At 48.4% G+C, this 15,216-nt stretch overlaps 1 protein-coding gene across 1 annotated transcript; it reads left to right on the plus strand.

Annotated features, from left to right (window-relative positions):
• Positions 1 to 971: 971 nt before the first annotated feature.
• PODXL (podocalyxin like) lies at positions 972 to 8,557 on the plus strand (the record flags this gene model as incomplete). Its single annotated transcript, XM_056515755.1, has 5 exons — positions 972 to 1,146; positions 2,134 to 2,195; positions 2,286 to 2,450; positions 3,790 to 3,846; positions 5,022 to 8,557. Coding segments are annotated over 5 exons (654 nt in total), but the record flags the coding sequence as incomplete, so codon positions are not given.
• Positions 8,558 to 15,216: the final 6,659 nt, after the last annotated feature.

Genomic DNA, 15,216 nt, shown 5'->3' on the forward strand with positions numbered 1-15,216 from the left:
AGCACTGCTAAATCCACCACTAACTTGTCCCCAAGTGCCACATCACACGCCAGGGTCTGTGCAGGCAGGAAGGTGATCCCCTCTACCTCAGTGAGCTCTCAGATGCTGCAAACATTGAGCAAAAATCCTCAGGAACACCACAGAGGGAGCATGGGCTGCATCCACGCCCTCCCATCACTCCAGGGATGCTTTGTTTTGCCCAGAGAAGCTGTGGTTTCCCATCCTGGAAGTGTTGAAGGCCAGGTTGGATGGGGCTTGGAGCAATCTGGTCTATGGTCCCACAGCAGGGAGTGGAACTGGATGATGTTTTGGGTCCCTCCATGATTCGTTCTGTGATTCCATCCAAAAGCAAGACACACTCTCTCGCTTTTCCCTGCAGAGCTGTGGGGAAGTTTTAGGCAGGACAGGGACGTGTCTGGTGGGGACAGAGGGAAGGAAGGCTGGAGAAGGCTGTGGGGAAGTTTTAGGCAGGACAGGGACGTGTGCTGGTGGGGACAGAGGGAAGGAAGGCTGGAGAAGGCTGTGGGGGAGCTGTGGGGCTGCTCAGCCCTGCCCTGCTCCTGCTGTGGCCCCCTGGCCTCCCCAGCCCCCCCGCCCTGCTTCCCTCTGGGACCTGCTATTCCTGGAACACCAAAAGCTGCTGCTCACAGATAAGGCTGGTGCAGGGCCCCGGTGAGGAACGGCAGCCAAGAGCTCGGCTTCTTGTAAAGAAACTCCTTTTAAACTTTTCCTGTTCCCTGGGAGGGCCGGCGGCAGCCGGGCAGTGAGGGGATGAGGGAAGAGCACAGAATCCAGCGGGGTGGGAAAGAGCTCTGGGGTCACCAGCCCAGCCCATGAGCCAGCAGCACCCTGACACCCACACCAAGGCACAGAGAGGCACAGCCAGTCTTACAGGGGCTGTTCTGCAAGGATGGGACTCCTGCACCCCTGGCAGTGGGGTGGGGTGTTCCTGGGTGGGGGAGCAGTGCTGACCCTCGCTGTCATTGCAGGCTGAGTGGAGAACTGCCAGCAACAACAGCTCCTTCTTTGAGAGCTTCTGCTCCACAGCCCAGCGTGTGTTTGATGCCAGCAGGGACTCGTGCACGGTGGTGCTGATGGCCTGCAAGCCCAGCTCCCAGCACTGGGCTGTGCAGGTGCTCCTGCACCGTGAGTATCACCCCCCTCCTGCTGCCCTGAGACAGGGGAAATGGGACAGGGGAAATGGGACAGGGGAAATGGGACAGGAGCACTGGGACAGGGGCAATGGGACAGGGGGAACTGGGACAGGGGCAATGGGACAGGAGACACTGGGACAGGGGACACTGGGACAGGGGGAAATGGGACAGGAGACACTGGGACAGGGGACACTGGGACAGGGGAAATGGGACAGGGGGAACTGGGACGGGGCACTGGGACAAAGGGCACTGGGGACCCCCAAGCTGGAGGCTTGGCAGGACCCTCAGGTCTATTAGAGCTTTGCAAAGGTCTCTGTTCCCATGGCTGCCCCATCCCAGAAATGGTACAATGATCCCAGAAATGAGCTCTGTGCCCCAAGGAATGCACCAGCTCCTTCTGCCATGTTGAGTCAAGGCATTTTGAACAGTCTCCAGGAGGAAGAATTCCTCCCAGGTGGTTAAACTGGGTGCCCAGTTCAAATCCTTCCCCAAAGACCACAGAGAGGAGCTTGCCCTGTTGGGATACCCAGCTCAGCCTGGGGATGCCCAAATGTTGCTTTAGGACCAGGGTGCCCGGGAGATGGAGACATCCTGCTGCCCTAGCATGAGGGAGAGGAAGGCCTGAGCCCCACCCTGCTCTTCCTCATCACCAGAGCAGGGCTTGGGTGGGTGATCCAGACTCCACATCCAACCTCAGGGAGGGCACCCAGGCAATGGGGACTAATCCTTGAGGAGCCAGGTACAGCCCCTCCCTGGCTCACTCATAAATCACCCACTGGAGATGGATGGTGGGGCTTGGAGGCTCTGTGGCTGTTCCCCTTCCAGAACAGATCCTGGCTCCTTGTCTGCCTGTGAAGCACCTACAGGAATTGGCTTCATCCCCACACATCTTCATCCACCTCCTCCAGAAACTGGGTCACCCCTCTGACCAGGGGATGGTGGCACTATTGTGCTCACTGAAGCCTTTTCCTTCCCCCAGTTCCCTTGGACTCTGAAGAAGTCCTCACAGAGCTGAAGGAGAAGGAGGACAGGCTAGAGGAGGTGAGTGGGTCCCTGATCACAGCACAGCTGCCCCACAGATGTCCCCAGTGGTGGGTGGCACAGGAGCCTGACCTGTCCCTTCTGTGGCAGCTGGGCATCGTCAACATCACCTCTGACAAGATGGTGGAGGACATGAGCATCAAGGACGAGTTCAGCACGCCCCTGATCATCACCATCATCACCCTGGCCGGCTCCCTGCTGCTCATCGCCGCCATCTACGGCTGCCACCAGCGCTTCTCCCAGAAGAAGGACCAGGTGAGGTGGCAGAGGCTGGGACAGCCATCCCCAAGACCTTTCCCATCCCAGAGGCACCTTCAGGAGATGAGGATCCATCAGTGTTGCTGTCTCTGCTGGTGGAGATTTCCTGGTTTGCCCAGTGGGTGCTACCCTGGGTCATAATTTTGACAAGAAGGGCTTTCTCAGTCCAAAACCCCATTCCAAAAAACAAGCTGTACCCCTCAAAAAATTCTTAAAATACTTCTAGAAGTAGTGGAGCTGGGCTGGGAGCCCCAGGCTGTGTGCAGGGAAGAAGGAGGGCATCAGCAGGAGGGGCATCAACACTGCAGGGCTCAGTGTTAGTAAGAGCTGGGCCAGGGCCAAATTTCAGAGCAGCAGCAGCAGCAGCAGGATTTAAAGAAAGAACCAACACAGAAAGAGAAAATAATGTGATTTTTATCTCAGGAAGCAATATTAGGTGATTTTAGTGTAGCATCCACCTGCAAGGACTGGCCATTCCCACACCCTGGGGCACCAAGGTTTGCACTGGTCCCACCTGCTGTTCCTGAGGATTTAGCTCTAGCACAGACAGAAACAAAAAAGGAAAATAATTATGAAATCATATTATGCAGTCAGGGTAAACTGCCTTCCTGATGGAGAAGAAAACTTACTTCACTCCTATTTCGAACCATTTTCCCCTGGACCAGCTCATCCTTTCTCAGTGATCCCAACCTCTGCCCCACAGGAAAAAAAGGGATAAAGCTTTAAATATTTACAGTGCAAGGTAGGTGAACACAGGAGGGAGGGAAGAGCAAACCAATGCCCCTGTAAGACTTGTTTGTACTTTCCAGGCTTGAATTTTTGGGAAGAAATAAGGGAAGAGGCAAGACCTCAATAAATGTTTGACCTCCACTGTGGCCCCTTTGGAGCTTCCAGAGTTTCATCATCCCTTGCATGAAACCTCCCTGGCTGGGGTGCAAAACATCCCACCAAGGACAGATAACAGCATAACACACCCCATGTTGTTCAGAAAACATAGAAATGGTTATTTTCAGCAATGGGTACTTGTGTCCCTAAAATAACCTGGTGCAGAGGAATAGGTACCAGTCCAACTTGGATGTTCCAGAGGTTCAAATTCCCACCAGGCACGGAGTAAAACAGCAAAACCAAAGCAAGGGATGCCATTTCCGAAAATCAAATACATTCCTCCTTCCTGGCTTTGTTTTTGGGTGGTTTCTTTTGTTCTCCTTCTGTTTCGTTTCCAAAAATGACTTGAAAGTTTGTTTTTTTGTTTTATTTTTCCTATTTTTTTTTTTTTTTCTCCAACCCTCCTCACCCCCCACCTCCCTCCCTGTTGTCTTATCTTGGAAATGCCCAGAACATCCACCCTGATGTCCCCGGGTTTGATGATGGACATGTGGCCCTGATCTTTAATGTGAGTTCCAACCCAGGGATCGGAGGGGCGGGCGCCGCATCCGTAACACCCCCAGCTCTCACCTCCGGTGCTTTCTAGGGCCCAGGAGCTTTTAACAGGACTAAAGCCCAGCTTTACAGCCCCCTTCCCCTCGCTGCATGGCTGGAGGGTGCCTTGCCATGGTGGGAGATCAGCAATCCCACAGGGAAGCAGCCCTTGGGAGAGCCCAGGTGTGTCCTCGTTGCTTTGGAGCATCCCACAGTCCCCACCCTGCCACGAGTGACACAGGGGACCCCCAGCAGTGCCCTTGCAGCCCCTCTGCCAGCACCAAGCCTTCAGTTTTGCTTCTCCATCCCTCTCCTTCTCCATGGATTCCCTCCCACGCCTGTCTCCTGACATTTACTAAGAGCACTGTAACAGAGCAAGCTGTGAATCCAGGAAGATTTTAACAGGGCTCCCCAAAAAGGGCTGAGCAAGGACTGCAGTTCCCCACTGAATCCTTCCAGGGAAGGATGGGGATGAAGGACCCACTGAGAGCCCTCTGCTTCTCAAAAAAGGCTGAGCAAGGACTGCAGCTCCCCACTGAATCCCTCTAGGGAAGGACAGGGATGCAGGAGCCCAAGTGGATGCAAAATTAGGATGGGCTGGGGTTCTGCCAAGGGATGAAGGGCATCACACCAAAGGACCAGGGTGATAAAGTTTCTGATTCCATCTTTCCCTACATGGTTTCCACTGAGAGTTCCAGAATGAGGAGGGATAATGCTCAAGATCTGGCAGGTGGGAGTTACCCCTGACTAAAGGAGAAGAATAATAAAGCAACTAAGAAAAGGGCAGGGGTGGAGAGAAAAGGGAGGGGAAGAGCAGGCAGTGGGGAGGTAGGGATGCAGTGATGCTCAACCTCTTCCCTAGGTCCTGGGTGGAACAAACTGAAGCTGGCATCTGCTCCTGGAGGTTTTCCACATGTCTCTGGCTACTCTTTCCTCCTTCCATCATCAGCAGAGTCTTCCTCTTGCCAGCTCCATGCTATCCCCTTGCTGCCCCCTGCCTCAACCTCACCATCAAAGTCTCTATGTGTAGTTACATAAACCCATAAGGAGCAGCTGTCACGGCTGGCTGGGAGGTGACAGCCCTGAGGTGACACTCAGAGCATGGCCAGGGTGTTGTTCAGTGGGGTTTATGGTTTTCTTTCCTCATAGCAGCGCCTGACCGAGGAGATGCAGACCATGGAGAACGGCTACCACGACAACCCCACGCTGGAGGTGATGGAGACCTCCTCTGAAATGCAGGAGAAGAAGGTGAACCTCAATGGTGAGCTGGGGGACAGCTGGATCGTTCCTCTGGACACCCTCATGAAGGAGGACCTGGAGGAAGAGGAGGACACGCATTTATAGGATGCAGAACTTGATCAAGAGAAGAACAACCACCCCCCCAAAAAAATTCCATAAACCCTACACACATGCACACAGAGCTCCAAAATCAGGCAAAATCCCCCCTAAAAAGCAAAAAATCCCTTAATGAGCTAATTGTGGCCCCTTGTGCCACCACATGGGGTGCAGGATGGGAGAGGAAAGGACATGAGAAGACACCTCTGGGGCACATCAACACAAGCCACATCTGGCCAAGCATCCTCCATCCCCCACCCTCCTCCCACGCCAGACATGACCAGCCATGGGCAAACAGGGTGGCTTTGCTCCTGAGGAGCTGCTGGTCTCCTCCAAGCACGTCCCCTCTCCACATCTGACCACGCCAGCTGCACCCTCCAGCTACGGAGTGACTCAAAAATCAAGAGAAATAAAGTAAATAGGATGGGAGATGGAGCACATCTGACAGCAAAGCAGCACTTGGCAATTACAGCTCGACAAATCCTCTGGCCCACGCTGTTTAGTCATCACCCTGCCCTCCCTGACACCCAGGTAGTGAGGGAAAAAAGCTGGAACAACCTGTTTGTTTTTAATCCAGTTTCCATCCTCTGCTCAGAGCTGAAACGCACAAGAGCCCCTCGTTGTGCCATAGGCAAATGGATGCATCCCAGCAGGATGGCAGGGATGCAGCAGTGCCAAGTGATGCTCAGCCCCTCTGCCAAGGGATGTGGAACAGATCCTGCACCCACCTGGAGATAGACAGAGGTGCAGCAGCTTCTTGTTTTGAAAGGTTGAGGTGGAGGGAGAGGAAAAGGAGGAACTCCCTGAGTTCATCCCTCTTAGGAAGGGTGTGGAGAGCAAGAGTGATGCCTGGTCTCTAGCCCAGGTGTGATGTTGGGGGTTTTGTGGTGCAGGAACCCAGCTCTGGTGCTGCATTTCCCTACAGAAGGATCACTTGCCTTCCAGGAATTACACAGCAGCATCTCACAGCCCTCATCCATCCTCCACGAGACTGTGGGACACATGCACCACTATGGTTTGTGATTTTTGAGGGCACATTTCCAGCATGAGCAGCAGAAGAGGTAAAAGAGCAGCAGAATGTGAGCCAGGGAGCTTGATGGCATTCAGATGTCCCTTGGTGTTTCATCCCCTCGAGGTTTAAAAGCTCAGCCCACGTTCTCAAGCTCTTCTTCACAAGCCACTAAAATCACAGAGACCTGCAAAGCAACTTCCAGCTCAGCAGTGAAGCTGGGACTGAGCTTTGTCCTGCAGCCCTTGGTCTGTCACCCAGGTCTCCCTTTGCTGAAGCCTTTAAATGGGAGAAGAAAACCATGGCTGGACTGAGGCCATTTCTGGATTTTGACTCCCCACCACAGCTCCTAAATGGCTCTGAAAGGTTGAGGAGAGTTTCATGCCTTTGCTCTGGTGAAGCAGCTCAGTCCTGGCAGAGGCAGGGATCCTCCTCCAGCTGGGGTCCATCCTCCAGCACACGAGGACCAGAAGGTCACTTGGCTGAGTCCCCCTCCCAGGGTGAGGATGGTGCTTGTCCCAAACCCTCTGCCAGCCAGAGGAGCTGCAGATAAGAGCAATGCCCAAACACAGCCCTTCTCCTCTGCTTGCCATAAACCAAGGCACAACAGGGAGATTTCCTCTGGGCTCTGCCACCAAGTCAACCTGACTGGGATCTGCTGCCCTGGATGAGGGGAAAAGCAGAGCCAAGCTTGGAGAAAGCCTGGTGGAGTTGGGAGTACTCAGGAAGGAGAGGATCAGGGTGTTTGGCTCAGCCCCAGGACAGGTGCTGGCAGAAGATACAAGTGGCTCTTCCCCCTTCTGTCCTGCACTGAAGGGCAGAGCCTGAAGTGTTCAAACCTTTATATTTTTGTATGTAAATATTCCTGCTATTCATTAGCAATGTATTCTGCACACTTCACTTACCTGTGCACTGCACTATGGGGAAGTAATTCTGGAGGGGAGGGGAAATAATAAATAAAATAAATGTAAAAAAAAAAAAAATCTTAAAAAAAAGGAAAAAAAAGAAAGAAAAAGCTAAAGGCCAGCCTGGTAGGGGATTAAAATTTGACATGAAGTAGAAAAACACCTCTTGCCCAGGTAACTTTGTGCCATGGCTTTGTTCCTGTTCTGGCAGCATCAAGTTCAGCTCTTCAACGTGTCCATGAGTCTCAGAGAACAGCCCTTGGCATCCAGCACTGCTCTTGTGAGCACTGTGACCTCCCAGCTGCCCTGACAGACAAACAGCAGGTCCATGACCTCACATCTCTGTCCTTCCCAGAAAACAAACACAGTGAAACCAGGGCAGCAGCGCTGCTGTGGCCACCAGGGCTGGAGCTGCCACAAGGACACCCTGGCAGGGCATCTCCAGGCACTGGGCTTTGGATGTGCCTAAAGATCCCCCCTTCCCAGCAGAGAGATGCCAAAGTGCTTTAATGAGTCAGGTCCAAAGACTTTCCAAGAGAACCCTACAGAGGCTTGAGATCAAGTAACCTTAAATCTTTCCGAGCAGAGACCAGTGAGGATGTTAACTGCTCAGCAAGTGCTTATAGTGATTTATATTTGAATAGGAATTGTACATTTATTTATTTTTCCAGACACCGTATTTTTAAACCACTAATATTTTATAGTAGATTTTCCTTCCCCTATTTAAAAGAACTATTTCCACAGGAAAAGAAAAGAGTACTTTTTTTTTTTTTTTTTAATGTTGAGAACATTCTTTTTTTGGAATTAAAAAAAAAATCAGGTAGGAAATGCAGCAATGAGCATCTTTGGCCTTAACCCTTCCCTTCGTAGAGTGTAGCCATAATTGTTAGACCAAAAATAAGAAATAAAAAAAAAGATTTACCCAGGCATTTCCTTCCTCCCTTCCCTGTGCTCCTCTTCTCTCCCCCAAAACAGCTTTAACATCCCACACATTGTACAAAGAGATTCCTGCTCTTACCTCTCGGCGAGAGCTTTACAAGCAGCTCAGATGTCCTTGCAAGAGACTTTTCTATTTTCAGATTCATGAGGAAATGTGTAAATACTTTAGGAACATTTTATCTTCCGCTCACAGTGCCATGACCCAGCTGATGAGGTTGATACTGTGACTGCTGCCTACAGAAGACACACAGAAGTCATAATCCATGAGGGACTGGAGAAGGAAAACCTAATTCCCCAGGTGGTTACCTGTTGAACCTTGCACATAGAGTAGAGCTCTTACTTACTGTGTGTAGCAGCATCTCTCATGGGGACAGGAGTCTGATTTACACTGGAATTTACTGAGGAACTGGATTGTAAGAGATTATTCTTGCATTTTCCTACAAATATATTTTGAGAGCATCATGTATTTCTGTCAATAAACATTCTTATGTAAAAGGTTCGTGTCTTTGGCTGAGTGAGGAGGGGGTGGGCAGGGCAGAGGACAAGTTTCAGGGCCACAACTTCCTGCTCTGGAGATGCTCCATGGGAAACCAGTTGGAACAAAACCAACCCAGACCTTCAGAGTAGCCAGTCATGGAAGAGCCTGTATTTTTCCTGTGCAGAAGGAAGTATTATAGTGGTGGAAAACCTATTAAATTTAAAAACCAGAGGACTCAGAGGGCTGGGAAGCTGGGGTGATGTGAGGGCACCCCCACCACAGCCTGAGCACTTTTTAGAGCTCTTGGTGCCTTCAGGCTGTCAAAGAGAAAGACAACTCGCCCTTATTTCTGCATTTCACCCTCATTTATCTCTGCATTTCATCCTAACTCACTCTGGTCTGCAGCCCCTCCTCACACTCAGGTCAGCCTGTGGAGGAGGGAATCAAACCTCACACCCATAAAGCAGGAGAGGCATCACCCCAGAGCAGCAGAGGGGCAGCAGCAGCGTGGGCAGTTCAGCAGCTCCACTGGCCTTCAAGCACCCAAAATAAACCATTTTGTTCCAGGTTTAGTTTCTGCTTATATAAAAGGGAAAAAAAATTGAATTTGTTTAAGTCAGATATTAAAAATCAGCAGTTTGCTACAGCCTATGTTCTAACTTTGTGCTCCCCCCTGAAAAAGTTCGTGTGAATGTAGGGAATATGCTGGATTTATGGGATACTGACTGAGCTCATCAGTGATGTCAGGCAGCAGGGTCAGACATAATGCACCACTCATTTCACAATTTCTCTACCTCTAAAAGACCTTCACAGGCATTTTTCTACTCTTCGAAGCGATGCGAGAACAAATAGAGCTTAAATCAACATCCTTGCTAGCATATACATTTTTATTAAGAAAAAAATGAACAAAATACATTCTCTCCTTATGTACATTACATACAACATAACTACATTTGTAGATATTCCTCGTGTCACTCATTCATTTATGTACAGCATGGGGCTCACACACCAACCCAGAAATCATCGAAGATGATTTATGCCAAGGAAGAAAATTAACACTCCAGGCTGAACAAAGATCATCCATAAAGAAAAGGGTGGGAAGGGGAATCACCAGAGTCCAGGGAAGATGCCTGTAACCACCATGGGCTCAGCACAGGAGCAGTCAGTATCTGACCTGCCTATTAAAACACATGAGCAGTTCACAGCTTTCATCACCCCACGGATGCTTCTTTCCAGCCCAGGGCTGTCCACACCTCTCAGCTCAGCTCTCCTGTGCTCAGGTGTCCCAGACAACAACTGCAGGACAGACACCAAAGAGAATCCAGATGGACACCAGAGCCTGCAGGATTGCTGGGGAGGTGCCAAAACAGAACAGAGAGGCCAAATTGTAGACAGGGGGTGAACACTCACAATTCCAGCATTAGGGAGGGAGAACCAGCTTTTGGGGACCACACTGGGGTGTAGAGGACAAGATAATGAACACTGAAGGTCCAGACAAACAAACCATCACACACTACAGTGATGCCATCAGAGCAGAGGGAACAGCTCAACAAAGAGCTCAAAACCTCACCTCAACCAGGTGATGTGCCCAGCTAGCTCACTGGTGTCTGACCCCAAGCTACCCAGCTCCTGTCTGTGCCACCAACTCCCCTAGTGGGAACTGCAGCAGTTTCAAAGGGCAAACATTTAACGAGGCTCAACACTCCCAAAACGAGACATGCAGCACCTCAGCATCTGAATGCACAACATGTACAACACCTCCAGCCCACAAGGATGGGAATGTCACCTCCAATTAACTGGGAATGAGCCCACAGACTTTCAATTTCTGTCCCTCAGCAAAGTGGTCTGCGTGGTTCAGGGCCTCCAATTTGCAAGGCTCACATGAACACGTTTATTTGTATAATTAAGCTCTTTTCTCTGGCTTATGGTCTCCCCAGCACCCCCTCATTTCCTGCTGTGGAGGAGGGAGTGCTGGAAGACACAGCAGAAAATGCAGCTTTACCAAATGGCAATAGCTACTAATAACGAGGGGTTTGTTTTCCTTTCCACTAGCCTGCACAGCAGCTTCTGAAGTGAAGAGTGCTTTGCACATCAAAACATCAATGGGAGGGACAGGAATGAGGAGGGAGAGATGAAGGCAATATTCACCCTCCACTGCTAGTTTGCATTCCTGATGACCACAGCAGACAGGAGGGGAAAATAAGTCAGCAGCACAGTAGCTCTCCTCCATTTTCCCCTTTTGAGAGCTGAGTTTTTGACAAAACCTCAAAACTTCAAAAAAAAAAAAAAAAAAAAAAAATCACTTTTCAGCCTCAAAGCGGCTTTTTTAATGAACAGACCCTGTTCACACAATGCATCACTTCTCTATTTAGTGAAACACTGAGTAATTGATTGAATCCCTTGGTTACTAAGTCAGGATATTTAAAGTATATTTTCCTATCATTGGGGAGTAAAACCTATCCACTGCTACTTGGGATGTGGAGATGACTGCAACCACTGGAGCCAGTGTTGTGGTCTAGCCTCCCCACCATCATATTAATTAAAAAGCACCTAATCTCCTTTAGTCAAACTGGCAACTTTCATCAGAAAGCTCAGAATGTTTGAGGTTTTAACAATCCCTTAAGGCAGCCAGACCTGATCCAAAAGCCAATGGTGCTGCACCACCTCTGGTCTGTCTGAGCAGGGTTAAGCCACTGGCTTCCTCACAGTTGCTGTGAAGAGAACAGAATTTCTATCACTCTCTCTGGTGTCTGGGGTGGAAAGGAGACAAAGCTTGAGGTGAAGCTCCAGGACTAGAAGATCTTTATACTGCATCACTTCTCTCTGAAGAAGAGCCAGAGAATCCAGTTCACATTGTAAATTAGCTCTGAATAGCAAAGCTACTGTTAGGAGAGTTCTTCCACAAAGACAGACCACACCTTCCACACTCGTTCACATCAGCATCCCTGGATTAATTCCAAGACTATTTCTCTTATCACTCCCTCTGCCTTATGCTGCAGAAATAAACCAAACACCCCAATACCCACAAAAGTTTTGGGACAATTAGAGCAGGTGCAGGAACCTAGGACAACTTGAGGGTTGGTATCATCACCTTTTTCTTCTTGGGGTGACACAAAATAAACCCTGAGATGGGAAGGAAGGAGTATCACAGCACTGGATGTGAGGCCATGGAAGGGCACAAGTAAATAACTGTGTGCTGCAGTGGGAAATCATCTCCCACACTTCCCTGTCCTTACCCAGGATGAGAAACAGCCCTGGAAAGAACAATGTAAATCACAAGGATGTTTCCTGACTCCATCAGAGGCAGCAGGAAGGAGTTTTGCAAAAGAAGCAACTTCAGTATGATGTGGGGAAACTGATGCCTCAATAACCACTATGCAGCTCTGATCTTTAATTCCTCCATAGGTACCTATTAAACTCAGGGAAATCTGAGGCATTTTATTAGCAGTGATCAGCCACACAGGGAAAGAAAATTCAGAATAAATGTGGGAATAACCAAGGGGTCATGCTTTAACCATCACATCTCCTAGTGATAAGAATTTTCTTCCAAATTAGTAGCAAACCCAAAAATCTAGCCTGACAGAGCCAGTTTTGAGCTGTTCACTCACATCCCTGTTTCCAGGAATGAACTGCTGGAGCTGAACAGTCGAGTGGGTTCTGACAGCACTCACACTCTCCAGGTCATCAGTAAAAGCTGTGCTGACTTACAGCAAACAGCTGGAAGCCAAGGCAACGTGGAGCTGTGTCTGCACCAAGCATAAATTGAGATTTCAGGGTACTGAGGTGATGCACTGACAGCAGCTCCATTGGAAGCAGAGACTGAATTCGGGTCATGGCACTATCTGGAGTTCACCCCCATCAAACTGAGCCCATGAAGGCAAAGCAGACAGCAGCAATGTGTTACCCTCAGGATCTGTGCTGGGGAAGGTGCTGCCCTGCAGAGCTCCACACCTCAGCCACACAGCTGGGATCACACACAACCCACGCAGCCACCACATCCTCCTCCTCAGTTTAGATGGAAGCAAAGCACGTGGATAATCCCAAACTGCAGCCAGCTCTGTGAGCTCTGCCAGGAATGCTGAAGGGATACCTGCTGGCATCCCTGTGAGGCTCTCCTGTAGGACTCTCCAGCAGCAATAAGCAGGTCATTAACTGGCTTCCACTCCAAAACCACGTTTGGATCCATTGCCTACAGACAAAAGCATCTGGAGTCAATTTATCCAAGCACTGAGCCATGGACTCTTATCCTGCTTCCAGTACAGTTAACCTCCTTTCTCCAGTCCAACTTTTCATTACATTAAAAGCTTTCAGTAAAAGAGGGATTTTGCCTATAAGCCATTACCACAACTTGAATAATCTCCAGTATAACCTTTTCCATGACAGGGTATGATCAGGTCTCCCATTCCCACAGGCATTTAGATACACTAACAAGCTTCTGACAGCACATTTACATTTCAACAGTATTTACAGCTTATATATTACTAGCAATCTATAGCAAGAACAAGCCAAGAACACACAAGTTGTTCTTAAACTCTCCTCTCACAAAATAAGACCCATCTCCAAATTAACACATGTATTTGTTAAAATAAGCCAAGCTCAGAGTTTCTATAATCTTCCCCCTAAATCAAAACACCAATAATTTTCATTTTTCAACGGGGTCCACCTCTGTTTCTGTAATAAGTACATCTATAAAACAACACAAGCACTTCCAGAGACATACATGAACTGCTTTTACTGTCAGGACTTCACTTGACAATAGCCAAACATTCCTTAACTCTGAGCCAACTAATAAGCTAAAATTCAAAGTATACATGGGGACTCAAGGTTTCACAAGACATTTTTCCACTTTTAAAAACAAAGGGACTGAATGGAAACGTAGCTACTAATTTTTGCCATTTTCCCCAGAAGTGGCACAGCATTACATCAGCAGAATTACTGTCTGTGCAGAGATGGAAGCTGTACACAAGTTATTCAAACTTAAAGTTCACTCAATAAGCTCTACAGAAGTACTTATTTCTCTATTCTAAAATGCAGGAGCAAGCAAGAGAGTATTTGTGCTACCTACCACCCTCCTGCATTTGACACAAGCAGCATTAATGCTCATCTTCCTCACAGTAAGAGCAGCAAACAAGTTTGAAGCATTCCTCAGGACACTGCTCTGAATCCATCATTCACCAGGGCAGGTTGGCACAGCAGGGCCAGGTCAGCACAAAACTTTGGGACAGAGAAAACTCCCTTTGAAAAATCTGCACACATCAGGAAAACGGTTCAGCAAACAGCTGTTCCACAAAGCCCTGTGGAAAACACTCTTCCAGAGTCATTACTCGGCTTTGGAAGGAGTTTCTTCTGGAAGAAGGAACAGCTCATGGAGTCCTGGACACTTGTGGCTGCCAAATAAAGAAACACACAGATGGGCTGTGGCAATCCCTGGCCACCAACCCCACATCTCTGCCACCCTCCTGCAAATAGGTGGGTCTAGTTATTTGCTTACAGACCCCTCAATCTTTAACCTATTATCATTAGATCACTCAATTTGCAGGCTGGGTTATTATAATCAATGACAAAAAAGTTTAAGCAATTTCATTTAACTTTGCCACTCCACAAAGGGAAGCTTTTCTGTGCTCTTTAGGAAAATTTCTAATTTCACTCCAGTTGCCACTGCACAAAGCAATGCCTTAGAAAAGTTTTTCCAAGTGGCTGTTCCCAGACTGATTTTCTGAAGTAAGATTTTGCTAACTGAAGTTCTGGTAGGAAGCTCCAACCTGATCCCTGAGCCAGCATGTACCTGTATACACCCAGAGCCATCCCATGCAAACAAAAACCGAATTCCAGAGGATTATTTACACAACTGGGTACAGCTACCTTAACTGCCCATGCAAGATGCCACCCAGGGAAAGGGCAAACTGAAATTTTCCAAGACAAAGTTCTCCTTCCTCATTATGCTCAGCAAAAGGAGGAGATTAAAGAATAAACACATCACAAATATCTTTAAAAGAGCCAGAACATAACAACTACAATTAATTTCAATGAACATTTTGCATCACCCTTCACGCCTTCCCAGGACCAATACTAACTAATGGGATCCTCAAAAGAAAAGAGGCAAAAAGGTGGCTGAAGTGGTTATAACCTCATTTAACAACATGTAACAAAGTCCTTCTGCCACATGACAACATTTTGGGTCACATTGCAAGAGCTGAACATGCTTGGAGAAGTCATTTTGGGAGAACTCTTAACAACTTCTACCTCGTGACTACTATGAGGGGTTGTGCAAGACAAACATTAACAAACTCACTTAATTCTACCTAATCCAAGTGACCAAAAAAATTAATTCTGGAGGGCTTTATTTCACTAAGAAATGTATCACTTGACGGGAATAACATAAAGAATAATTTCTTGCTTTCCAAGGAGATGATTCACTAAAGGGTATTGTAAGGGTCAGAGTCAGTGAAGAACCAAACACAGGGATTTCAAAGGGTATTTTTAAAAAAGCTAAAACAAGAGTGAAGTCTGGATGTCTGTATCAAGTTTACCCCACCCTGACTTCCTCTAGCTTTTAAAGACGTACCAGAACCTTTTCACTTTGGCTTTAAAGACCCAAAACATGATGAATGAGTCCCTCTCTGACAAGGAATGACGCTTTCCTTTGCATTACCTTATTTACAAGTTAACACAGAATTT

This window comes from Oenanthe melanoleuca, unplaced genomic scaffold, assembly GCF_029582105.1.
Source record: "Oenanthe melanoleuca isolate GR-GAL-2019-014 unplaced genomic scaffold, OMel1.0 S059, whole genome shotgun sequence".
NCBI lineage: Eukaryota > Metazoa > Chordata > Aves > Passeriformes > Muscicapidae > Oenanthe > Oenanthe melanoleuca.